Source organism: Equus przewalskii, chromosome 9 (genome assembly GCF_037783145.1).
Source record: "Equus przewalskii isolate Varuska chromosome 9, EquPr2, whole genome shotgun sequence".
NCBI classification, from domain to species: domain Eukaryota; kingdom Metazoa; phylum Chordata; class Mammalia; order Perissodactyla; family Equidae; genus Equus; species Equus przewalskii.
Window position 1 is genome coordinate 74183576 of NC_091839.1, and position 26738 is coordinate 74210313.

Below are 26738 nucleotides of genomic sequence, written 5' to 3' on the forward strand. Positions count from 1 at the left end.
TAAAAGCTAATTTTTACTCAGAAACCATGGAAGTCAGAAATCACTGGGCTGACAATTTAAATTGCTGAAAGAAAAGAGGTATCAGCCAATTCTCAATCCAGAAAATTTATCCTTTAAATATGAAGGAGAATTAAGACATTTCCAGATACACAGAAACCAAGAAAATGTGTTACTATCAAACCTGCCATACAAGAAATACTAAAAAGAATTCTTAGGGCTAAAATGAAGACACAAGGCAGTAATTCTATTTTACGTGAAGAAGAAATAAAGAGTACCGGTAAAAGTAACTACAGAGATAAATATACAAGAAAGTTTAAATGTACTTTTTTGTTTTCAAATCTTTATTTCTCTTACCTTATTTAAAAGATAATTGCATAAAGAATAATTATAAATCTGTGTTGATGGGCACATATAAAGATGTAATTTTTGTGATAATAACAACTCAAAGGAGGGGGTAGGGAATGGAACTATAGAGGAGCTGAATGTTATATACTACTAAAATTAAATTAGTTCATCCAAACTAGATTGTTATGAATTAAGACATTAATTGTAATTCCCAGGCAACCACTGAAAAAAATACTAAAAATATGTCTATATTTTTAAAAAGCATTGGACTTCTGATTTCTGATGTGGCATATAAGGAGTTTGGAAGTTGTTGCTCTGTCCCAACAAAAAGTAAAAAGCTGAACAAACTGAAAAATTAACAGCTCTTCTTAGATCCATCAGAGAAGTGATATCAGAGGACAAACTACTGCCTCCAAAATTGGAGAGACAGACAAGCAAGTACAGAGAATTATGACTTACCAAAGAAGAAAACTCTACAAGAACCAGTACCAGGGTAGGACAATCTGAACTGTAATTGATAAATTGCTAGAAACTCAGAATAGACAAGTCTGAAAGTAAAAACATCAGGAAGGCCCTCTCATAGAGGCTCCCACAACTTTGTAAATTTTACCTCCAGGGACTTGACCAGGCTCTCACAGTGAATTTCAGAGAAAATCCCCTCATGATTCAGGCAGGGGAAGGGTTAAAGAAATCATTTTGAAGTAAACCAGAGCATTCTGTTCTTCTTAACAAGCCTGTCCTCAAGAGAAACTATTGGTGTTTTATTAGGACTAACTGCCCTGGAAGAGGAAAATACACAACTAACACCCACTCTGGCCTTTCCACTTGGGGAAAGGGAAATACCCAGCTCTAACCCACTCTAGTCTTCCACATGGGAGAAGGGAAACACCCACCTCCAACCCACTCTAACCATTCTGTCCCACCTAAGGGGTAGGGAACAGGACTGAGAAGCACTTGTGAAGTTCACAGCTTAGAGGCACAGGCTCACAAAAATACTGAGATCCAATCATAGAACTATAGAATATTTCCCTTTCTGCCACACCTTATTGCCACATTTCTAAAGGCCTATCTACTACAGTTCTTTTTACCCAGTACCTCAAGCCTGGCTACCAAGAAAAAACTACAAAGAATGCTAAAAGGCAAAAAAGACAATTGAAGAGACAGAGTAAGCACCCAAATCAGACTCAGATACGTCAGGGATGTTGGAATAATCACACTGGAAATTTAAGACAATTATGATTAATATGCTATGGGTTTTAATGGATAAAGTAGAACAAGTGGGCGATGGAAGAAGAAAGATAGAAATCTAAGAAAAAACCAGAAAGAAGTGACAGAGATCAAGAATACTGTAACAGAAATGAAGAATGCCTTTTATGGACTCATTAGTAGACTGGACACAGCTGAGTAAAGAATCTCTGAGCTTGAAGATATATCAATGGAAATTTCCAAAACAGAAAAGTAAAGAGTACAAAAAACAAGCAAACAGGAGAAAAACACAGAACAGAATATTCAAGTACTGTGGGACAACAACAAAAGGTGTAACATATGCATAATGAAAATACCAGAAAGAAAAGAAAAGAAGGAGTAGAAGTAATATTTGAAGAAATAATGACTGAGAATTTCCCCAAATTAATCTCAGACACCAAACCACAGATCCAGGAAGCTCAAAGAACACTAACCAGGATAAATACCAAAAAAACAAAACAAAACAAAAAAAAAAACCGCTACACAGTAATATCCTATGCCAACTGCAGGAAATCAAAGATGAAGAAAAAATCTTGAAAAATAATCAGAGGACTAGAACAGCTTACTCACAGAGGAACAAAGATAAGCAGTATATCCAACTATTCCTCAGAAATAATGCAGGCAAGAAGAGAGTGGAGTGACATAATTAAAGTGTTGAGGGAAAAAGTCACCAACCTAGAATTCTGTATCCTGAGAAATTATCCTTCAAAAGTGAAGGAGAATTAAAGATTTTCTCAGACAAACAACAATGAAGATAATTTTTTGCCAGTACACTTGCTTTATAAGAAAGGTAAAAAGAAGTTCTTTCAAAGAGAAGAAAAGTTATATAGGTCAGAAACTTGGATCTACATAAAAAAAAAAAAGAACATCAGAGAAGGAATAAGTGAGGGTAAAATAAAAACATTTATTTTCTTATTCTTAATTGATCTAAAATATAAAAGTTTATTCATAATAATAATATCAAGAGGAGGGGGCAGAGCAAAATGGCGGGGTGAGCTGACCTGGGATTCTCTCCCCTCCAAAATACAACAAAAGATTGGAAGAACTGAATTTCAGAGAATAAACATAATGCCAGCTCGTTAGAGACCTACAGTACCAAGAAGGTGGAGATCATAAACCTTGCTTACACCTTCGGAGGCGCTGGAACGGTAGGAGAGAACATCGCTCCCTCCCCTAGAGTCTGCGATCGCTGCGGCGCGGGTCGGGAAGGAGCGGGGGAGGGGCCGCACGACCGGGGGATCATCCAGGACTCCTGCCAGCTGATTCAGTGGAGACCCGCTGACGGGGGGAAAGCTTCCGTCCACGGGGACCCCATAAATCAAGGGCCTTGGGAGACCAGAGAACAGAACAGATCTGAACCCAGACCAGCGCGTGTGAGTAACAGCCTCTCCCCCCCGGCAAAGCCAGTGGGCGCAGCCATCTTGCCCCAAGGCGGAGAGCTAACACGCCGCTCTCGACCCCCATCTAGTGGTGACAGGCTGTAACTGCAACTGAATTCTACCACCATGAGAAAAAACCGCTCCTCTACCATCCAGCAATTTATAAAAGCCCCAGACCAGAAGGAAAACAATAAAAACACAGAATTAAGTCCTGAGGACTTGGAATTAGGTAAACTAAGTGATAATGAATTCAGAGCAGCTATAATCAAAAAACTCAATGAGGTAGAGAGAAAGATAGAGAAACAAGCCGAGTTCTGGAGTTACTTTACAAAAGAGATTGAAATCATAAAGAAGAATCAAACAGAATTACTTGAGATGAAAAACACAATGGACCAGATAAAACAGAATACGGATTCCCTGAATGCCCGTGTAGACAATATAGAGGAGAAAATTAGCATAATCGAAGATAGTCTGAATGGCGCCAGACAGAGGAAGAAAGAGAACTAAGAATTAAAAAAAATGAGGAAAATCTCCGAGAGATAATGGATTCAATGAGGAGTAAGAACATAAGGATCATAGGAATTCCCGAGAATATGGAAAAGGAAAATGGAGCAGAAAGTGTGCTTAACGAAATTATTGAAGAGAACTTCCCAAATCTAGGGATCAACGGAGAAATGTGTGTAGAGGAGGGTTTTAGCTCTCCTAGATTTGTCAATGTAAAAAGACCTACTGCAAGGCACATAGTAGTAAAGTTGGCAAATAGGAAAGATAAGTAGAGAATACTCAGGGAAGTAAAGGAAAAAAAGAGAATAACCTATAAAGGAACCCCTATCAGACTGTCAGTGGATTTCTCTACAGAAAACCTACAAGCTAGGAGAGAATGGAGTGACATATTCAAAGCTTTAAAGGATAAAAATCTTCAGCCAAGAATACTCTATCCAGCAAGAATTTCCTTCAGATATGAGGGAGAAATTAAATCTTTTCCAGACAAATAAAAGTTAAGGGAATTTGTAAGTAAAAGCCCTCCATTACAAGAAATCCTCAAGAAGGCTCTCATACCTGAAAAAAGAAAAAAGGGAGAAAGGGGACACAATCCACAGACTAGGGAGACCGATGGATAGAACCAGAACAAGATAGCAAATATTCAATTATAGCATTAGGGTAAAGGTAAGGAAACTACCAAAGCAAAGACGATCTTAGCACTCGAACTACAAATTAGTAAGACGAGTTGGAATAAAAAATGAAAATAATTATTTAGGAGGGGAAGAGCAAAGGGTCTAAATCAGTATTGGTCAAGTAGGTAAGAGACCACCAGAGAATAGACTATATTATACACGAGATTCTAAATACAAACTTCAAGGTAGACACTAAAATAAAGTACAGAACAGAGTCACAAATCATACATAAGGAAAAATCTAAGAAACCCAGCATAAGAAATTGCAGTATTAAATGGGTAGTCTAAAGCAAACAGGAAAAGAAACACAGGAAAACAAGATAATGAGTGACAGATTAACAGCATTAAGTCCACATGCATCAGTAATCACTCTCAATGTGAACGGATTGAACTCTCCAATAAAAAGACACAGAGTGGCAAAATGGATTAAAGAACATGATCCAACAATTTGTTGCCTCCAGGAAACACACCTCAGCCCCAAGGACAAACACAGACTCAGGGTGAAGGGGTGGAGGACAATACTTCAAGCAAATAGCAAGGAAAAAAAGGCAGGTGTTGCAATTCTCGTATCAGACCAAGTGGATTTCAAAATAAGACAGGTAAAGAGAGACACAGAGGGACAATATATAATGATCAAAGGGACACTTCATCAAGAAGAAATAACGCTTATAAATATCTATGCACCCAACACAGGAGCACCAAGATTCATAAAGCAACTATTAACAGACCTAAAGGAAGATGTTAAAAACAACACAATAATAGTAGGAGACCTCAACACCCCACTCACATCAATGGACAGATCATCCAGACAGAAAATCAACAGGGAAATAGTGGAGCTGAATGAAAAACTAAAACAATTGGACTTAATAGACATATATAGATCACTCCACCCTGAAAGAGCTGAATACACATTCTTCTCAAGTGCACATGGAACATTCTCTAGGATAGACCATATGTTGGGAAACAAGGCAAGCCTCTACAAATTTAAAAAAATTGAAATAATAACAAGCATCTTCTCAGATCATAGTGCTATAAGGCTAGAAATTAATTACAAGAAAAAAGCTGAGAAAGGCACAAAGATGTGGAGACTAAACAACACACTACTGAACAAGCAATGGATCATTGAAGAAATTAAAGAAGAAATAAAAAAATACCTGGAAACAAATGAAAATGATAGCATGCCATACCAACTCATATGGGATACAGCAAAAGCTGTGTTAAGAGGAAAATTCATCGCAATACAGGCACATCTTAACAAACAAGAAAAATCCCAAATAAGCAACCTTAAAGCACACCTAACTGAACTAGAGAAAAAAGAACAAATGAAGCCCAAAGTCAGCAAAAGGAGAGAAATAATAAAAATCAGAGCAGAAATAAATACTATTGAAACGAAAAAGGCAGTAGAAAGGATCAATGAGACAAAGAGCTGGTCTTTTGAGAAGATAAATAAAATTGACAAACCACTAGCCAGACTTACAAAGAAAAAAAGGGAGAAAGCTCAAATAAACAAAATCAGAAATGAGCGAGGAGAAATAACAACAGACTCTGCAGAAATACAACAGATTATAAGAGAATACTACAAAAAACTATATGCCAACAGAATGGATAACCTAGAGGAAATGGATAAATTCTTGGACTCCTACAATCTCCCAAAGCTCACTCAAGAAGAGGCAGACAATTTGAACAGACCAATCACAAGGAAAAAGATTGAAACAGCAATCAAAAACATCCCAAAGAATAAAACCCCAGGACCAGATGGCTTTCCTGGGGAATTCTACCAAACTTTCAGAGAGGATTTAATACCTATCCTTTTCAAGCTATTTCAAAAAATTAGGGAAGATGGAACACTTCCTAACACATTCTATGAGGCCAACATCACGCTGATACCAAAACCTGACAAGGACACCACGAAAAAAGAGAACTACAGGCCAAATATCACTGATGAACATAGATGCAAAAATTCTAAACAAAATTTTGGCAACCAGCATTCAGCAATTCATCAAAAGAATCATACGTCATGATCAGGTGGGATTCATACCAGGGACACAGGGATGGTTCAACATCCGCAAATCAATCAATGTGATACACCACGTCAACAAACTGAGGAATAAAAACCACATGATCATCTCAATAGATGTAGAGAAGGCATTTGACAAGATCCAACAGCCATTTATGATAAAAACTCTGAACAAAATGGGCATAGAAGGAAACTACCTCAACATAATAAAGGCCATATACGACAAACCCATAGCCAACATCATACTCAATGGGCAAAAACTGAACACCATCCCCCTGAAAACAGGAACGAGACAAGGATGCCCTCTATCACCACTCTTATTCAATATAGTACTGGAGGTCCTGGCCAGAGCAATCAGGCAAGAAAAAGGAATAAAAGGAATCCAAATAGGGAGGGAAGAAGTGAAACTCTCACTATTTGCAGACGACATGATTTTATATATAGAAAACCCCAAAGAATCCATTGGAAAACTGTTAGAAGTAATCAACAACTACAGCAAAGTTGCAGGGTATAAAATCAATTTGCATAAATCAGTAGCATTTCTATACTCCAGTAATGAACCAACAGAAAAAGAACTCAAGAATACAATACCATTCACAATCGCAACAAAAAGAATAAAATACCTTGGGGTAAATTTAACTAAGGAAGTGAAGGACCTATATAATGAAAATTACAAGGCCTTTCTGAGAGAATTGGATGATGACATAAGGAGATGGAAAGACATTCCATGTACATGGATTGGAAGAATAAACATAGTTAAAATGTCCGTTCTACCTAAAGCAATCTACAGATTCAACGCCATCCCAATCAGAATCCCAATGACATTCTTTACAGATTAGAGCAAAGAATCCTAAAATTCATATGGGGCAACAAAAGACCCCGAATTGCTAAAGCAATCCTGAGAAAAAAGAACAAAACGGAGGCATCACAATCCCTGACTTCAAAACATACTACAAAGCTACAGTAATCAAAACAGCATGGTACTGGTACAAAAACAGGTGCACAGATCAATGGAACAGAATTGAAAGCCCAGAAATAAAACCACACATCTATGGACAGCTTATCTTTGACAAAGGAGCTGAGGGCATACAATGGAGAAAAGAAAGTCTTTTCAACAAATGGTGCTGGGAAAACTGGAAAGCCACATGTAAAAGAATGAAAATTGACCATTCTTTTTCACCGTTCACCAAAATAAACTCAAAATGGATCAAAGACCTAAAGGTGAGACCTGAAACCATAAGGCTTCTGGAAGAAAACGTAGGCAGTACACTCTTTGACATCAGTATTAAAAGGATCTTTTCGGACACCATGCCTTCTCAGAGAAGGGAAACAATAGAAAGAATAAACAAATGGGACTTCATCAGATTAAAGAGCTTCTTCAAGGCAAATGAAAACAGGATTGAAACAAAAAAACAACCCACTAGCTGGGAAAAAATATTTGCAAGTCATATATCTGACAAAGGCTTAATATCCATAATATATAAAGAACTCTCACGACTCAACAACAAAACATCAAACAACCCAATCAAAAAATGGGCTGGAGACATGAACAGACATTTCTCCAAAGAAGATATACTGATGGCCAATAGGCACATGAAAAGATGCTCATCATCGCTGATCATCAGGGAAATGCAAATCAAAACTACACTAAGATATCACCTTACACCCGATAGAATGACAAAACTATCTAAAACTAATAGCAACAAATGTGAGAGAGGTTGCGGAGAAAAAGGAACCCTCATACACTGCTGGTGGGAATGCAAACTGGTGCAGCCACTATGGAAAACAGTATGGAGATTCCTCAAAAAATTAAAAATAGAACTACCATGCGATCCAGCCATCCCACTACTGGGTATTTATCCAAAGAGCTTGAAGTCAGCAATCCCAAAAGTCCTATGCACCCCAATGTTTATTGCAGCACTGTTTACAATAGCCAAGACGTGGAAGCAACCTAAGTGTCCAGCAACAGATGAATGGATAAAGAAGATGTGGTACATATATACAATGGAATACTACTCAGCTGCAAAACAGAACAAAATCATTCCATTTGCAATAACATGGATGGACCTTGAGAGAATTATGTTAAGTGAAATAAGCCAGCGAGAGAAAGATAATCTGTGTATGACTCCACTCATATGAAGAATTTAAAATTATGGACTAAGAACAGTTTAGTGGATACCAGGGGAAAGGTGGTATGGGGGGTGGGCACAAAGGGTGAAGTGGTGCACCTACAACATGACTGACAAACATTAATGTACAATTGAAATTTCACAAGATTGTAACCTGTCAATAACTCAATAAAAAATAATAATATCAAAAATGTATTAAATTATATATTCCTATGTATAAGTGAAATGAATGACAGCAATGATACAAGGGACAGGAGAGATAAATTAGTAATATTTTGTTATTTTAAGGTGCTTACACCATCCATGAAGCAATAACCATGGTGTTATTTGAAACTGAACTTGGATTAGTTGTAAATGTGCATTGCAAACTCTAGGGCAACCACTAAATAATATTTAAAAAGAGAGTATCATAAGTATAATTGATATGCTAAGAAAGGAGAGGAAATGGAATATAAAATGCTCAATGAAAACCACAAAAGGCAGAAAATGTATGGAAGACAAAATTAGAAACAAAGGCAACAAATAGAAAGCAGTAACAAATATCATAGACATTAATCCAACTACATCAATAGTCACTTTGAATGTCAATGGTCTAAATACAACTAAGACACAAAGTGTGTCAGATTGGATCAAAAAACAAGACCCAACTATATATTGTCTACAAGAAACCCACTTTAAATGTAAAGACAAATACGGAAGAGTAAAGGGATGGATAAAGATATACCATGCTACCCCTAATCTAAGAAAGCTGGAGTAGCTATATTAATTTCAGACACAGCAGACTTCAGAGTAAGGAAAGTTATCAGGGATAAAGAAGAGCTTTACATAATGAGGAAGAGCCACTACTCCAAGAAGACATAACAATGTTTAAGAGGAATGTGCCCACCCACAGAGTGTCAAAATACAGGGAGCAAAAACTGAGAGAACTATAAGTAGAAATAGATAAATCCACTATCCTAGTTGGAGACTTTAAGACCCTTCTATCAGAAATGGATAAATCCAACAGACAGAAAACAGTAAGGACATAGTTGAACTCAACAGCACCATCAATCAGTGGATATAATTGACATCTATAGACTACTTCATCCAACAACAGTAAATTATATATTATTCTTCAGCTCACATGAAATAGTCACCATGAAAGACCACATTCTGAGTAATAAAACAGACCTTAACAAATTTAAAAGAATATAAATCATACAATATCTGCTGTCAGACCACAATGGAATCAAACTAGAATCAATGACAGAAAGATAACTGGAAAATTCCAAAATACATGGAGATTAAAAAACACACTTGGAGTCAAAGAAGAAATCTCAAGAGCAATATAAAAATATTTTTAACTAAATGAGAATGAAAAGACAACTTATCAAAATTTGTGGAATGCAGTGAAGCAGTGCTTAGAGGGAAATTGAACTGACTGCATAGATTAGAAAAGAAGAAAGATCTAAAATCAATAATCTACAATTCCACCCTAGGAAACTAGAAAAGAGAAGAACAAATTAAATCCAAGTAAGCAGAAGAAAAGAAATAATAAAAATTACAGAGAATTTAAGGAAATTGGAAACAGGAAATCAATAGAGAAAATCAACAAAACCAAAAGCTTGTCTCTTGGGATGATCAATAAAATAGATAAGCCTGTAGCTAGGCTAAGAAAAAAAAGAGAAATTACTAAAATCATAAATGAAAGAGGAGACATCACTTATCAAAAGGATAATAACATAATATTATGAACAACTCTATACTCCAAGTTTGATAACCTACAAGAAATGGACGAATTTCTTGGAAGACACAATCTGCCAAAACTCACACAAGAAGAAATAGACAATTTGCATAGTCTATATCTATTCATGAAATTGAATAAATAATTAATAACTTTGTAAAATAGAAAGGACGAGGCCCAGAAGGGTTCACTGGTGAATTCTACCAAACATTTAAGGAGAAATTGTACCAATTCTCTACAACATCTTTCAGAAGATAGAGGATAGGCAATACTTCTTCACTCATTTTATGAGATCAGTCTTACTTTAATACCAAAACCAGGCAAAGATATTGCAAGAAAAAAAACTACAGCTCAATATCTCTCATGAACACAGATGCAAAAATCTTCCAGAAATTATTAGAAAATTGAATCTAATAATATATAAAAAGAAATTTATGGCACAAGCAAGTGGGATTTATCACATTATGAAAGGTAGTTCAACAAGGAGAGAACTGACACCATCTGACATCAAAACTTACTATAAAGCTACAGTTATCAAGACCATGTGGTACTGGTGAAAGAATAAACAAATAGATCAATGGAACAGAATGGAGAGCTCAGAAATAAACACATATAAATATAGTCAACTGATCTTTGACCAAGGAATAAAGGCAATACAATGGAGAAAATGTAGTGTTTTCAACAAATGGTTCTAGAACAATCGGACATCCAGACACAGACTTTACACCTTTCACAAAAACTAACTCATAATGGACCATAGACTTAAATGTAAAATGCAGAACTATAAAACTCCTAAAAGAGAACATAGGAGAAAATCTAGGTGACCTTAGGTTTAATGATGACGTTTTGGACAGGACACCAAAGACACAATCTATGAAAGAAATAATTGATAAGCCAGACTCGAGTTAAAAGCAGAAAATTGTGCTCTGTGAATAATTGTGCCAAGAGAGTAAGAAGACAAGCCACAGACTGGGAGAAAATATTTCAAAAGAATTATCTGATAAAAGATTTGTATCCGTAATATACAAAGAACTCTTAAAACTCAAAAATAAGAAAAGAACCTGATTAAAAATTGGGAAAAGATCGGAACAGCCATCTCACCCAGGAGGATATACAGATGGCAAATAAGCATATGAACAGATGTTCGACATCATTCGTCATTAAAGATCTGAGAATTAAAACAGTGAGATACCATAGGTGTATACGTAGTAGAATAACCAAAATCCAAAACACTGACAACATAAAATTCTGCTGAGGATGTGGAACAGCAGGAACTCTCATTCAATGCTGGTAGGAATGCAAAATGATACACCATTTTGAAAGACAGTTTGGTGGTTTCTTTAAACTAAACATACTCTTATCTTATGGTCCAGCAATCATGTTCCTTGGTATTTACCCAAACAAGTTGAAAACTTATATTCACACAAACACCTGAACATGGATGTCTATAGCAGCTGTTTTTATAATTGCCAGAGCTTGGAAGCAGCCAAGTTGTTCTTTAGTAGGTGAACGGCTGAATAGACTGTGGTACATCTAGACACTGAAATATTATTTAGCACTAAAAAGAAATAAGCTATCATACCATGAAAAGACATTGTGGGATTTTGATACAGGGAAGACGTGCATATTTAGGAGTAGGTAGTATATGAGAAATCTCTGTACATTCTGCTCAATTTCGCTGTTAACCTAAAACTGATCTAAAAAAATTGTCTTAATAAAAAAAATAATTAAAATGATACACTAGAAAATACTTGACAAAAAAGGGGACAATGATGGAGGAATAGATGAATACAAAAGGTCCTAAGACATACCAAAAACAAATGGCAAAATGACAGATGTAAATACTATGTTGTCAGTAATTACATTAAATATAAGTAGATTAAACACTCCAATTAAAAGGCAGAGAGTGGCAGAATAGATTTTAAAAGACTGCCTATTTGTTGTCTATAAAACATACTTTAGATTAAAAGACACAGTTTGAAAGCAAAAGAATAGAAGAAAATAGACCATGCAAACAGTAACCGAAAGAGAAGTAGAGTGACTACACTAATATCAGACGAAATAAATTTTTTAAAAAAATTGTTACTAGAAACAAAGAAAAATACTATAAAATGACAAGAGTCACTCCATCAAGAATAGATAACAATTATAAACACATATACACCTAACATTAGAGCTCCCAGAATATGTAAAGCGAAAGCTAACAGAGTTGAAAGGAAAAGTAAACAATTTAACAATAATAATTAGAAAGTTCCATACTCTACTTTCAATAATGGATAGAACTAGACAGAAGATCCACAAGGAAATAAAAAAATTGAACAACACTGCAAACCAACAGACATCTGTGGAACACTCCACTCAACAACAGCAGAATATGCATTCTTCTCAAGTGCACACAGAACATTCTCCAGGATAAGCCATACGTTAGGCCATACAACAAGTCTCAATAAATTTAGAAGGATTGAAATCACACAAGGTATGTCTTCTGACCACAATAGAATGAAATGGAAATCAATAACAAAAGGAAATTTGGGAAATTCACAATAAAGAAAGATTTTTTAAAAAATATATTGGATTTTTTGAGTTTAAAATCTAAGAGCTTCAAGTGAAAGATTTAAGTAAAGTACAAATAAAGAGATTTTCTGTTGAAATTTATGAAAAATATTAGTGGCCTTGATTTTTGTCTTCGTCCCTACTGCTGATGTACAGGGATTACTCCTATATCTGGGATCTCTTTCATCATCACTTAAGATCCTCTTTGAAAGTATTCCCTAATCATCACCGATCACTTTACCCCTTCATTTTAACCCTGATCTTTACAAGCAAACCAGTTTGTAAACACATTTTTCAAATTGTTGCTCAGTTAATGCAATCTTATCACGTAAATCGAAAGCTCAAAGGGATATTCTAAATAGTAACTCTCCAAATTAAACTGTTAGTCAAAAGCTAAGTGTTTTAACTACTCCAACAAGAAACACTCCTTCCACCAGAAGATTCTAGTTACTCTAACTTACTAAATATTTATTATGTATATCTTTTCCTAAACACTGTAGGGATTAGAGCAACAAATGAGATTCAGATTCTGTCCTCAGCAAGCTTGTGACCTATTAAGCAGATGGTGCTCACAAGACAAGCACACAAATAACTTCAATTACGTGCAAAATGTAATAAATGCAATGATTAAAGCATGAAAGACTATAGTGGTTCAAAAGAGAGTTGTTACATCCAATTAGAGTACTTGGGAAAAGCTTCTTCTAAAGCAATGGTTCTCAACATGGGCTGCTCATTCTTATCACCCTGGGAGCTTTAGGAAACTTTGATAACCAGACTTAATCCCAGACCAAACAAATCAGAATATCTTAGACAAGAGGTCTGAGCATTAGGATTTTTTTAAACTACTGAAGTGATTCCAATGGGGAGCCAAGTTTGAGTACCATTGCTATAAAGGATGGGGGTGAGTCAGGAATAGTTAGAATTGAACAATGAATAAGATTTCAGTTGAAAGGGGGAAGATACTGGAGCACTTGGGAGAATCTTCTCCTCATATAGCTAATTTATTTCATTCCCCAAACCTCACATCAAGTATAACATTCTCTGAAAAGCTCTCCTTGACTCCATTGATGATGATAATAATAATGGTAATAAAAGCTGACACTTTTTATAGCTCTTGCTATGTAACAAGTACCATTCTAATCACTTTAAACATATTTCAATATTAATCCTCCCAACAAAACTAGAGGATAGATAATATTATTGTTGCCATTTCAAGTGAGAGGAGAGTGAATAAATCGGCAAGGTTACACAACTAAGAAGTGGCAGAGTTGGGATTCAAATATAATGACTCCAAAATCCATGTTCTGAAACATGACCAACTGGAGTAAGATGTTCCTTTTCCAGACTCTCATAGACCCCATGAATACTTCAATCATACCATCAATCACATTATAGTGTAAATATTTACTAGATTTTTCTCTTCCACTAATCATTCATTCATTCACTCAATAAATAATTAATGAGCACATTCTCTGTGCCGGAAAATGTGCTTGGGACTGGAAACACAAAGGCAGATATGTCATATTTTATCTGTCAGCAAGTTTTAGTCTGGAGCAGAGGTCAGCGAACTACAGTTCTCAGGCCAAATTCTGCTGCCCATCTCTTTTATAAAGACATTTTTATTGAACCGCAGCCATGCACATTGGTTTATGTATTATCTATAGTCTCTTTCATGTTACAACACCAAAGAGGAGTAGTGATGGAGACCATCTGGAGGCAAAATCTAAAATATTTACTACCTGCTCCTTTATTTAAAAACTTTGGTAACACGTGGTCTAGAGAATAAGAAAAACAAGAAAATCATCAACAACTATGGTGCCCAAGATACTATGGGAACATAAAAATATCTAGAATATCTAGAATAGGTTACAGGGTCAGCAAATTTTCCAGGAGATAATATTTGAGCTAATTTTGGAAGACTGAGTAGAGTTAACCAGGCAAATAAGAGCAAACCAACTCGCCAGTAAGATCGGACAGGTAAGTTTAGCATTGATCCAGGGAGCCAAAATAATGAAATAAGAGTAAAGAAGGTAGATATGTTTAAGAGATATTAATTCGTTCTGCATAACTTACAAAAGTATACCTCTAATTTCTTCATTCCCACTACGTAGCACACAGCTAGCGGTGCATATAGTTGGAACCCACTAAATACTTGTTAACAGAAAAGATTAAGTCCTATATAAAGGATGTTTTTTAAGGGGGAAAAATATTTGCCTTCTATTAGTCCTTAAAATCATTGAACTATAAGAATTCTGATTTTTTTCACTCACTGCTGTAGAATTAAAAAAAGAAGACCACTTTTTCATTGTTTTCCATTGTATGGATGTTTATATCTATTAACAATACAGTTTTGCAAATAAGGAATGGTGACAGTACAGTGTACCTGGAAAATTCATAGGCAGTTCGAACGATTGTGGAGACTCAGAACCTTCACTGTGCTCACAGATTTCAGCTATGATCTTCTTAATTTTGAGGCCAGTAATTTTAATCACTTCTCCTGTTGACAAACAGCATTCATTTCCAAACATTTCATAAATAGAACCTGCAAAAAAGAGGAGTAAAAGGAGCTTTTAAAAAAAGGATTCAATAGTGAAGAACCAAGTTGGAGTCAAAAGCCTCATACGAAGTATTTTATTCAGTTTCTCTCTTAGCTACCTACTTAATAGGAATTTAATCAACCTTGGCAAAATGTACAACACGTCCCAGGAAAAATATTAGATTTGCACTTCATCCACTGGGCAAAATATAAACAATCGTATTTTTGTTATTAGAGTAAATAGAATTTATGGTTTTCTCAGCACCTTTAGCTCATCTTTCCAAGGTCAAACTACAAACATGTCTTCCCCTGCTGGGATTTATGATCTATTTTTGCTGGGTCACAGAATGAGGCTCGTATGAGTCAACAATGATCTAAGTAAGTACTGCAAACAAGATTGTAATACAATCCAAGATCTAAAGCCTGACAGTTTACACACCAGGGTTCATCATATCTGTTTACTAGACCTTGTTCTATTCATCGTCGTGAATATAAGGCCTTTTGTCCATTTTATTTCTTGATTTTTGACAAGCTGGAAACAACTCTCAAAATCTTTACGGCAGTAGGGGGCAGACCAGCCCAGATAAACTGAAAAGCTTCATTTTAGTTCAGAATAGCAGTCTCCTTCCTAACAAATTTTTTATCATAGATGCTAAAGTTAAGCTTTTCAGCCATTTGTTTTCCTTTTTATATCTCCTGATGGAAGAACGGTGAGCAGTGAAATAACCAGAAAGTAAGCAATGGGAAAGAAGAAAGGCAAAAGTTCTGGATAATCCATCCCTAGTAAAAAGAAACAACCGGAAAACTACATCTCTGGGATATTATCACTTTACAACTGAAGAGTAAACTAAAGGCTGATGTACATAAATGTTACAGAACTATAGCGGTTGAAATATACCAATTTTTCCTTACCTCCAATATGATTTATATCCTCTTTACTACGCTAAAACAGGAACAATATGAGCACAAGATTTCAGGTTGGTTTGCTTTCTGAATTTTTGTCTATTGAGCCCCCTCGTCACAGAATTTTGCCTGATATATAGCAGGCACCTAAAACATTTTTAGAGCATTAACGGTTATCAGAAAAGTTATTAAAACCAGCATCCAATCTAGCTTTAAAGAACTCTGTGATTGTATCTGTCTCAACAGGGAGCAGGGGCACACTCAAAGGAGAATAGTTTGAGGAGGTTTTAACAAAGGGGCAATTTACCCAGAGGCACAGTTGGTTTTAGGCAAAGCAAGAATATAAATGTCCTGACCTCACCCTTCTCCCTCCATTTGATCCTCTGCCAGGGCACCCCATTGGCCAAATTCAGCCAGAAGCCAGAGCACAAGGGAGCTGCTGATGCCCCTGAAGAAATAAGCCTCCCAAGAAGAGAGTGGAAATGAAAATCCAGCCACCAACCTTACTGTCCATGATTTAATGGAGACCATTTTGCAGACATGCTAATATATCTACTCCTCAAGTTTTAAGTATAAACGTCCATAACTCCTTCCTTTTTCCATGCTATTCTTTTCACTACACGTGTATTCATACTTTTCGTTAAATCCAATACATAGTGTTGTCAGCCATCTCAAATGCTTTGTGGAACAAATTGGGATATTAAAAAAGAGTAATAAATCTGTAGTGACATTTTCCTCCAATGAACTCAGAATAGTTATTTTCTACGATCCTCATTTGGCAATTAATCACATACTAACATTTTACATCTTCAGTATTATCTCATCCTGTGCTTAACTTTTTATGACTTCTAGTTTTCATTACTCCCAATTCAATTTTAAGCTTCAGGAAAGAAAATATTACATTATATTTTTGCATAATTACGTCAACCTCCCTTCCTCATTCATTCAGCAAACTTTCATGAAAACCTACTATGTGTCAGGCATTTTGATTGGCAATAGGTATCAGAGACAAAATGTATAATCTCTTCCCCCACAGAAGCACTGTCTTGAAGGGAACAGACAAGTTTGCAGAAAATTGCAACAGATTATGAGAAAGTTGTGATATAGGAAATACAGGGCATTGTGAGAGTGTATTGGAAACATTTAATTAGGCAGTTACATGGGAAAGAGATTAGAGAAGAATTCCTCGAGGAGATGACAACTGAGCCGGGTTTTAAAGGAACCATCACAAGATGTTAGAACAAGCAGAAGAAATAGTATTTGAAAAGGTACAGAGATGCGAAAGAGCCTGATACAATCTGGAAACTTTACGTAGTTTCTTACACCTCAAATGTAAAGTAAGAAAGGGGAAGTGGTAAGAAAGCAGACTAGCAAAGTAGAAAGAGTCCAGATCATGCCGCGTCTTTATGAAATTACCAATGACCAAAAAAGCCAATTGGAGTCTGAAGCAACCTAAGTCAGAGAATCTACATTTTCAGTTATCAGGGACCAGGAACTAATACCAATTTAATGAGAGGTCATATGTATCTGGGTGCTGGCTATCCAAAATGCGGTCTGCTACATCACCTGGGAGCTTGTTAGAATCTTGGCCAGACCCCAGACTTGCTGAATCAGAACCTGCATTTTTAACAAGATCCCCAGATGATTCATAAGTACATTAAGGTTTGAAAAGCACTGGTCTAGGCAACAAATGTGTAACTGAAATAGTTTCTGTTCTGAGATTGTTGCAAAACTAACCATAGAAGGAAGGACAGGCCAGGCAAAGGAAGCACTCAGTGTCCTTGAGGTGGAGGGTGTTGTACATGGGGACAGGGGAAGGGAAGAATTTTAAACAAGAAAGTGACATGGTGAGATTTTTCTTTGTCACGCGAAATAGAATGTAATTTAACCTATCCCGTTTCAGCTGAAGTCTGTTTGGCTTAATTTCAATGCAATAAGCGTCTAATTGTAGACGTAATGTATATCAAACTGACTGACTTGGTGTGCCATTTTTCTTTCAAAGGTTCCTTTGGAATTCCAAATTAAAAGATGAATTTATGTGAGATTACACATCAATTCACAGGGAATAGAAGCCAGAGAATTCTATGGAGAGAAAATACTGTGAGTTTTAGTCACCACACAAAAAGCTTTTGACTCTTCAGTTCTCTTTCCAAGCATCTTTCTCCTTTTGAAAAAAGAAAATCATTTCTTTCAGTCTTAAAAGAAAAAGAACCTCATGCAAATGCTAATCTTTAATATTTATCTTTAATTATTTGTGACTTCTAATTTTCTCCAAGCAAGAAAGCTGTTAATTCACTTTGAATAAAGTGTGGGCAGCGATGCCCAACACTAAAAGTGGTATCCATGATAGGTGACAAGAAAATCCAGCAAATCTCAAATGCCTGAAACTGGAAGGATTCTTGTACTTTGTTATCATCAATATGATGTCCCTTAAAACATATTTTCTCCTCAGTGAAAATAAATATGGTTAATTTTAAAAATAGCCAACTTTCATAATCTCAGAACAAGCACATATATTATGTGTAATTGCCTTTTAAAAATTTTCTGAGATGTGTATCTGAACTACGTTTTTGTATATGTAGGTATAGACATTAAAATAGTTTTCGTTTCATTTTAACCACAAGACATGTATTTTGAATATGCGAATCTCAAATCTATTAAATCTTTCCAGACTGATTCTTTCCAAGTCAGAGCATATGTATTCAGGATAATGCCAGACATCAGAGGAAACTGGAACAAAGCAGCCTGTTTTCAGTGATCAAACATCGCCCCTGAGGGCTATAATGAAAGATCCATGTGCCTTTGAAATCACCTTTTCTGTAATGCTACTTTGCTCAATAAAAATGACACATTAATATTCTTTTATGAGCTCATCCCTTATTTGACAATCCACATAAGCAACACTGTGATCACATCAGAACAGCCAAAACAATTGGTTCAATAGATTCTTCCATTTCCTCTACAAAGTTAAAAATGCGTGGCAGTCAGAAAGAGGAAACTTACACTGTTTGGTTTGTTCCCTTTACTCAAGAGGCACCCATTCCCTCCATTCTCCATCTCCCTCCCCTGACATACCAGACCACTCATCCCTCAACAGCCTGTCAAAGTTCAAGCAATCCTACAGATTCGGCTCATATTCATCGTCTTCCTCAAAGCATTTCTTGATCTCGAGACCTAAGAAAGAATTAATTCTTTCCTCTGTGCTCTAATAGCATTCTGTGTATATCTCCATTATAGCAACTGTGCGATTATTATCACAGCCTGCTATCAGGATATTATTTTCTGACCATTGATATTATGTATATTTTAGGATTTATTATGAGTTCCTAGAGAAGAGACATCATCTTAACTATGTGTATACACCTCCTCACATACACACAGCTAATACAGCAGGTTTTGTCACTTAGTAAATCCTTAGTGAATGTTAAGCTATAACTTAGCTTTACTGTAAAATGACAATAAATTATTGTGACTATAGTAGAAGTCCTTCTACACCAGAGGTTAAAGCATGGTCAACCCAAGGCTTTGACATGGATTCTGTCTTCATTTGGTATGTCTAGTATCAAATGTGCAAGCTTATGTGAAATTAGCTGGTCACCTTGTGAACTCCCTAGATAAGGAGCATCAAGGTGGGTCATTCTATAATACACATCTCTACTTGTTACGTTTGCTACCTTACCATATGTTCACTATTTTTATATTGCAGGACTTGAGGGTGAGGTTCCTGAAATGGTCTGAGATACGTTTGGAGGAGTTAGGAAATTATATCTGTAAAGTATGATTGATATTGTACGACAGTGTGTATAGAATCACATGAGACTAGGGATGCCAGTGGCGATGTATCTTTGCTCCTCACAATCAGGTATGATTATTCTTTGCTTAAGAATAGGATAAATTACCAAGAAGGAGAATTTCCACAAAGCAAACATGTAAGTGTGAACTTATTTTATTGGCCATATTGTCCCTGGACTTGGTGGTTGATAAGGCATTAAGAGACTGTTATAGTGCTACATTCAATTGTCTGAATGAATCTCTAGATAGTTCAACATAAGAATGAAGCTTGAAGTGAGCCATGGATGGAACAGACATATACATGGCCAGGCTTCCATAAACAGCTGTCTCCATCCCCTGTAAGGCAGAGACAAAGTCATTCCCACTATGTGAAGAATATATCTAAGAATAGATGAGCAAATAGATATTTGAATGCAGTGTGCAAATAAGTAAGAGTTAAACAGCAAGCTTGCAACTTTCCTAGCGGTAAATTCTACCAGTTAGATACTGGGTATACCACAAGAGATATAGCTAAACACTGATAGGAAATGGTCTTTCAAGGTCATAGAAACTCTCTTCCCTTTCGCCAAAATATAGGTATAAAGAGGGCAAAACCTTGGCAACAGGTAGTAAGAAAAACCATGGCCACACTAAGAAGAGCTAAGATGTAATCTCTCTTACCGCTAAGAATATGGGGTTCTTCTTGTGAACTGGGGGTTTAACTGTTATACAGGAAGTCAAGTTTAAAGAAAGGAATGTGCTAGAGACTATAGTGAATGTTGGTGAGTCTTAAAAAGGACTGAATATAGGGAAACAATGAAAGGCTGGAGCCTGAGAGTCAATAAAGCGGATTAAAATAGAAGTGAGGCCAGAAAGCAGGAATTGCGGGACTTTTCAACCACTCTGAATGAAGGGTGTCGCATTGAAATGACTACGTGTTAGTGGTTGAGGAAGGAGGATTCACAGTTTCATACACCTGCTAACAACTTGATGTTTGTTTAATGGCAGAATCAGTTTAATAGATTAAATAAAACTGCTAAGAGGGTTTGCAAGTTGGTGTCATGATATAAGTCATCATTGCAGCTCTCTGTGTTAACAATTATCAGAGCAAAGCGATATGGGATGTGTGGGTACGAAATGCATATCCTTCCTACACATCTACGAAACATTTTCCCGTGATAATGGAACAATTCAGTGGTTCTGCATCTCCTGAAGCTATTATTAACTACATATTACGCACATTTTACCTAAATTTTAACCCTCAAAATGACATCATAAATAATGTTATAATTTCTTATATAAAAAACATTGCACTAGGAGTTGGTTTACTGTTTTAGGAAAGATTTGGTTTCAAGCACATTTTATATACTTTAATATACTTGCCTACGTTTCATATCCTAAATGTTAAACAAAGCTACCTTAGACCTCTATATCCATTTAAAATCATAAACCTGTTCTCTACATCCCATTTGATGAATAAAAATATACTGATTGAATTGATTACACATGGGCTCCAAAGCACTATGATATGTTCATCCAACGCATACAAAATAAAGCTTCAGTATGTTATAAACTTCCCTAAGTTCATCAGCATGGAACACTTCATTAACTATTCTGCTTATGAAATGCAGTTTAGAAATTGAGAGTAAAGGTTTGGAAATTTTTATAGGAATTTTGAGGTTATTTTATGCCCATTAAACTAAATAATAAAACATAAGCTTTATTTTGTATGTCTTTATTGTTTCACTTTTATTTTATAATAATTAATTTATATTGCATTTTATTAAAGTATCAGTCCATAATGGATTGGAAAAGAACATAAATTGGACGTTCACCACACATAGTTTGAGAAGCACTTCCCTGAAACGTTAAGTAAAAATAGATGACCACAGCCAGTGCAAGGAGCTAAGACGTAGTCTCAGGGAGTTAGAGAGAGCAAAATTTGGACACACTTGCAAAACAAAAGTTATGACCTAATACACAAAGTCTTAATCAGTATTATTAACTCATCTATCTCAATGTCACCAGTAGCATGAGTACCCTGGCTAAAAGACACAGAAATTTTAATCAACTTGACAGTAATAGTTCTAATTGCAAATTATTACATTGGCATTCTGATTTGTATGTTATACTCTTCTGAGTTGTATGAGGCAGCGCTTGAACCTAATTGACCCTGGATGCTTTGAGTTGTTGGACCTACACAGCTAAGGTCCAAAGCCACAAGCAGGTGCAATCCTCTAGGAGATGAATTCTGTGAGTTCTGTCTAACTAGTGTTCTAGGTATTCTCCGTGAGAGAGATTATATTCTGCCATTTTTCCCTCCCCTCCCTAATCATCCATGGCACATTTCCAGCTGAATCCAGATGAGGACTAATAATCCTCCTCAACATAAAGTTCCTGGTGACAATCCATCAATTGAAGATGGCATGCCAGGTATAAATTATTCCCAGCCCAGTCCTGCATTATGACTTATCTTGCTTTCTTTAAACCTCCTTGGCTGATATTTATTTTCAAAGATTTTAATCCTCAGATTGGGCTAATTTACTCCCAAAGGCTTAGTTAAAAGAAATCTGGCAGAAGAAAACAGACTCCCTCAATCCATCATTTTTTTCAGGGCAGCTCTCCCAACTGAGGCATAAAACATCTAACTTGATAATAATCACAACTTTATACAGCCCAATAGCAGCTGTAGGATGAGTTTCCATTTCATTTACATCTGTAAGCAAAGTGCCATTGATTCTAATGGTCTCTTGAATCACTGAGTCTCAGAGGCAGACAGAAGCTTAAATACCATTTAACCCTACTAATGTGTTACAATGACTGAGTCTCTATACAATATCTCTACCAAGTGGTTATCCAAACTATATCTGAACACTTTCACTGATGGAAATCCAACTATTTTAAAGTGCCCTGCTCTACTTTAGAGCAATTCTCACTGCTGAAAAGCTCTGTATTTTGTTAAGTGTTATATGTGTTCCTACAGAATACACATTAGAGGGGTTGGCCCTGTGGCTGAGTGGTTAAGTTCGCACTCCACTTCAGCGGCCTGGGGTTCGCTAGGTTGGATCCTGGGCCCAGACCTACACAACGCTCATCAAGCCATGCTGTGGCAGAATCCCACACAGAAGAGCTAGAGTGACTCACAACTAGGATATACAACTATGTACTGGGGCTTTGGAGAGGGAAAAAAAAAAAAAAAAAGGAGAGGAAGATTGGCAACAGATGTTAGCTCAGGACTAATCTTCTTTATCAAAAATCATACCTTGAGAAAAAAGGATGCACAGTAGAACTATTTTTAGCCCTTGAAATCATACAGAAAACAACTATTTCTTCTACATAGCAGACTTAAAATGTTTGAAGATAGTTATCACCAATTGTCCTTTATAACAAATCAATCTGTCAAATAACTGAAACACGTGTAGGGCCAAGGCTTGCAGCACAGGTTGCCCATTATAAAACTACTTGAAACACAATTTACATGGAGTTGAATGGCTTTCTTGGAGGTGTGCAACATGGTATCATGCCTCTCAAAAATGTGTGCCCTTGAGCATTCCAGGGGAGGCGCGATAGGTATGTTCAAAGGAGGTTTCCTGGTATGCAACTAAAAATCTTTGTATGAGGAATAAGGCAGACAGTTCATACTAGCAACATTTGGCTTTGCAAACCAATGAGTCAAAGGAATTCCTATAGAAGATGTTCTAAAGCCAAGTTTAAGGAAATAATACCTTACTAGCAGCTGGATTCTTCCCCTGAATTCCTTCCACCATTAAAGACAAGACATGAAGATTATTTCCCCAAGAAAGGAGAGAGATTTAGTCATTGTTTAGTTCTGAGACTCAAAAAATTTTTGAATACTTGGGAGACAATAATCTTGAAAAGATACACTTTACTGGAAGGGGAAAATGTATTTCACAATTGCCAAAATCTTTTTTATATAAATATAAGAATCAAATAATGGAAGATATCACATAGTACATAGTAGACAAGGATTCAGCGCATGACATAAAAGAATTTTCTTTCTGGCTGCAAAGAAAATTAGGATTTTTTTTAAATTGCAAAGATGAAAAGAAATCCAGTATTCTATTTTTTACTTCCAAAATTTGCTCTTTGTGACACATCAAGAAAAAAAAGTTTTGTAAATCAAAGCTTTTGATTTACAAGAGCTATTTCTTGTTGAGAGTAATAAAAGCTAGGTCCTAAGGAAGAAGGTTATGGAATTTATACTTTGAAATTAATTCATAAAGAGAATAGAAGAGTCTATTCTCTGGGTTATCTTCTGGGAGACCAGCTGGGAAGGAGAGAAGTGAGTTCAATGGTGAGTACTCTTGGAGAAGATTAGTTGGGTCTAATGTGGAGACATCACGTGGAGAAATAGAGAGACCGCTGTAAATAGTTTACCCCACATCCTCTACGATCAGCTTCAGGAAGCTGTGACTGCAGTCTATGACAAATGAGCATTCTAAGAAGCACTGAATTAATGTGAAAAAACAAGCTCAGTTTCTCATCTTCTCACTTCTGTCTGTTGAGGGCCTCCTTAAATGGCTGCCTGAATGTCCCACAAAAATGATGCATCTACCATACATTTCAGAGGTCCCTACACCCACCCTCAGGTTTGACAACTTACTAGAAGGACTCAGAACTCAGAAGAGCTGTTATAGTTACACTTATAGTCTGTTACAGAGAGATAAAACAGATTAAAATCAGCAAAGGAACAAAGCACATAGAGCAGAGTCCAAGACAAGTTTCCACTCCTCTCCCAGTGGAGTCACATGGACAGAGCTTAATTCTCCCAGCAATCGTAGATGACAACATATACAAACTATTGCCAACCAGGGAAACTCACCTGAGCCTTGCTTTCCAGGGATTTTATTCAAAGTCAGTCACACAGTCATGGAGGGCCCATATGACTGATCTTAACTACTGAATGTTCAGCAAGCCCCTCGGAGGTCAAACTTATACAGCATGGCCCAGGGCCCCAGTAAAACAAGAACCGGCATTCACAATAAGTCATATTGTTAACATAAGCCATCTAGAGTGGTCCAAGTTCCAAGGTATACAAAGACACTCTTATCAGGCAGGATATTCCAAGGAGCAAAGGCCAGTCCTTTCTCTAGAACGTACAGAGTTTGAACACCCAAGGCCTGCGGAGTCAACGCTTTACTGCATACCATGTCTCAAGACTTTGTTAAAGCTTGTCAAGAAAAAGCTGTCCAAGACTTGTAAAGAGCAAAAAAGAATAATAGATGCCCTTTCCTTAGAGAACTATATATTATCTAGCAGACATTTTGAGAATTATCTGATTCTATGGAGGTATGCAAATTTGAGACATCATACTGACCTATAGAAAATTGGTAGAAATGTGAATGATACTTAGCCATAGCAGTGCAAATGATTATTTTTCATTGAAACAAAAATAATTTTTTCCAGTATATATACAATTGACCTATGCCTTACAGAAAAGATAACCCTAAATATTTTATATTTGAGGATGATAATTGGGTTTGAATACTGGAAAATTCATTTCAGCGTTTCTGATTGTATTTTTGGGTGCGTGTGTGTGTGTGTGTGTGTTTGAAATGGTGTTAATATCTTACTTGTTTTCTCATTTAAAGAGTTAAACAAAATCTTTCACATGTTCATTTTATGTGTATATGGGAGTGATGTTTTAACTTTGTGAAAAATTTCACTTTTTCAGTTTCACATTAGTTACACAGCATTTGCATTCTCTTTTTAATATGCCTGGTCATTTGTAACAGACAGTGGGATCCTTGGTTCCCAGAAGCGCACTGATGATTTGATAAGGAAAGTGTTCATTATCTGTATTTGGGTTGAAATGCACAGTCCTGAAACTCATCCCTCTTACATTTGTAAAATATTGTATCTGATTTATACTGTAGGTTTTCTTCTTTTTCTTTTCTTTTTTTTTGCCTTACTTTATCTTCCCTTGTTTTCTGATTTATTGAAGAATTTTTTAAAAAATGATTGATACAGTAAAGAGAGAAGATTAAAGATCTATCTTGTCTTCAAAATATATTAAATGTACTGAAGTCCTTCTATAAAGTACAATATTCATTATAAGTCGCCTACCCAAAATGTCTACAGTTTTATTCAGTGAGGAAAAATTCTAAAATAAACACTGATTAACATCATTCTATAGCTATGTGACTTAATAGCATAACTTATTTTTGCAGATCACATTATCTCTTTCTTACAAGGCTTTTCTCATCACAACAAATCTGCAACAGATAAAATTTCAATATCACTTATTTTTAAGAATGATAAATATTTTTAAACTTTATGTTCAAAAGAGTCAGATTGAGAAATTTTAAAATACAATAAAATTCTAAAGTGCATTCTGAATATTGAATCACCCTTCTGTGAAAGAACTCACTGTCCACATATTTCTATAAAGTTGTGAAAACAATGAGGAAAGTTTCTCACCAAATTGAGCTGACACGTATAATATTTAAAGCATTTTCAGTACTCTTATTAATCCGTCACTATCATCTGAGATAGTACACTGAGATCCTACACAATGCAGAGCATAATACCACAAACCATCTGATGGCAGAAGAAAACAATCAATCAATCAAACAAACAAAAACAAAGGATCCCTCTTCTTTGAGAAGTTTACATTCTAGGTAGCTGAAGATAGAAGTCACATACAAATAGCAAACAACAAAAACAAGTAAACCAGTAGACACTGATGCCAAGCACAAAGAATGGTGGCTAAGTCTACTAAAGTTTTTTGAATCTTTGATACAAGTGATAGTAGCCAAGAAAAAATGGTTTTCTGTGCTATAGAAAAGGAGATTTGACTACTGCTTTCTGAAGACTGTTCCTTTCTTCTGGTGGGAAAAAACCTAGAGTTCCTTTGGTAATATAAATCCTTGCTCTTGAGAAAACGTTGAGGCAACCATTGACTTGAATGCAGCTGTGTTTAGCCAAGCGATTTCTCTTTAA

General features: G+C 36.0%; 1 protein-coding gene across 3 annotated transcripts in view; it reads right to left on the minus strand.

The window, feature by feature from the left end:
• Nucleotides 1–26738, minus strand: part of THEMIS (thymocyte selection associated) — a 177620-nt gene that overhangs the window by 120504 nt on the left and 30378 nt on the right. For all 3 annotated transcript variants that reach the window (XM_070557020.1, XM_070557021.1, XM_070557022.1), the window contains exon 2: nucleotides 14949–15107. In XM_070557020.1, coding sequence (XP_070413121.1) covers nucleotides 14949–15107 — 159 coding nt within the window. The remainder of the gene's footprint in view (nucleotides 1–14948; nucleotides 15108–26738) is intronic.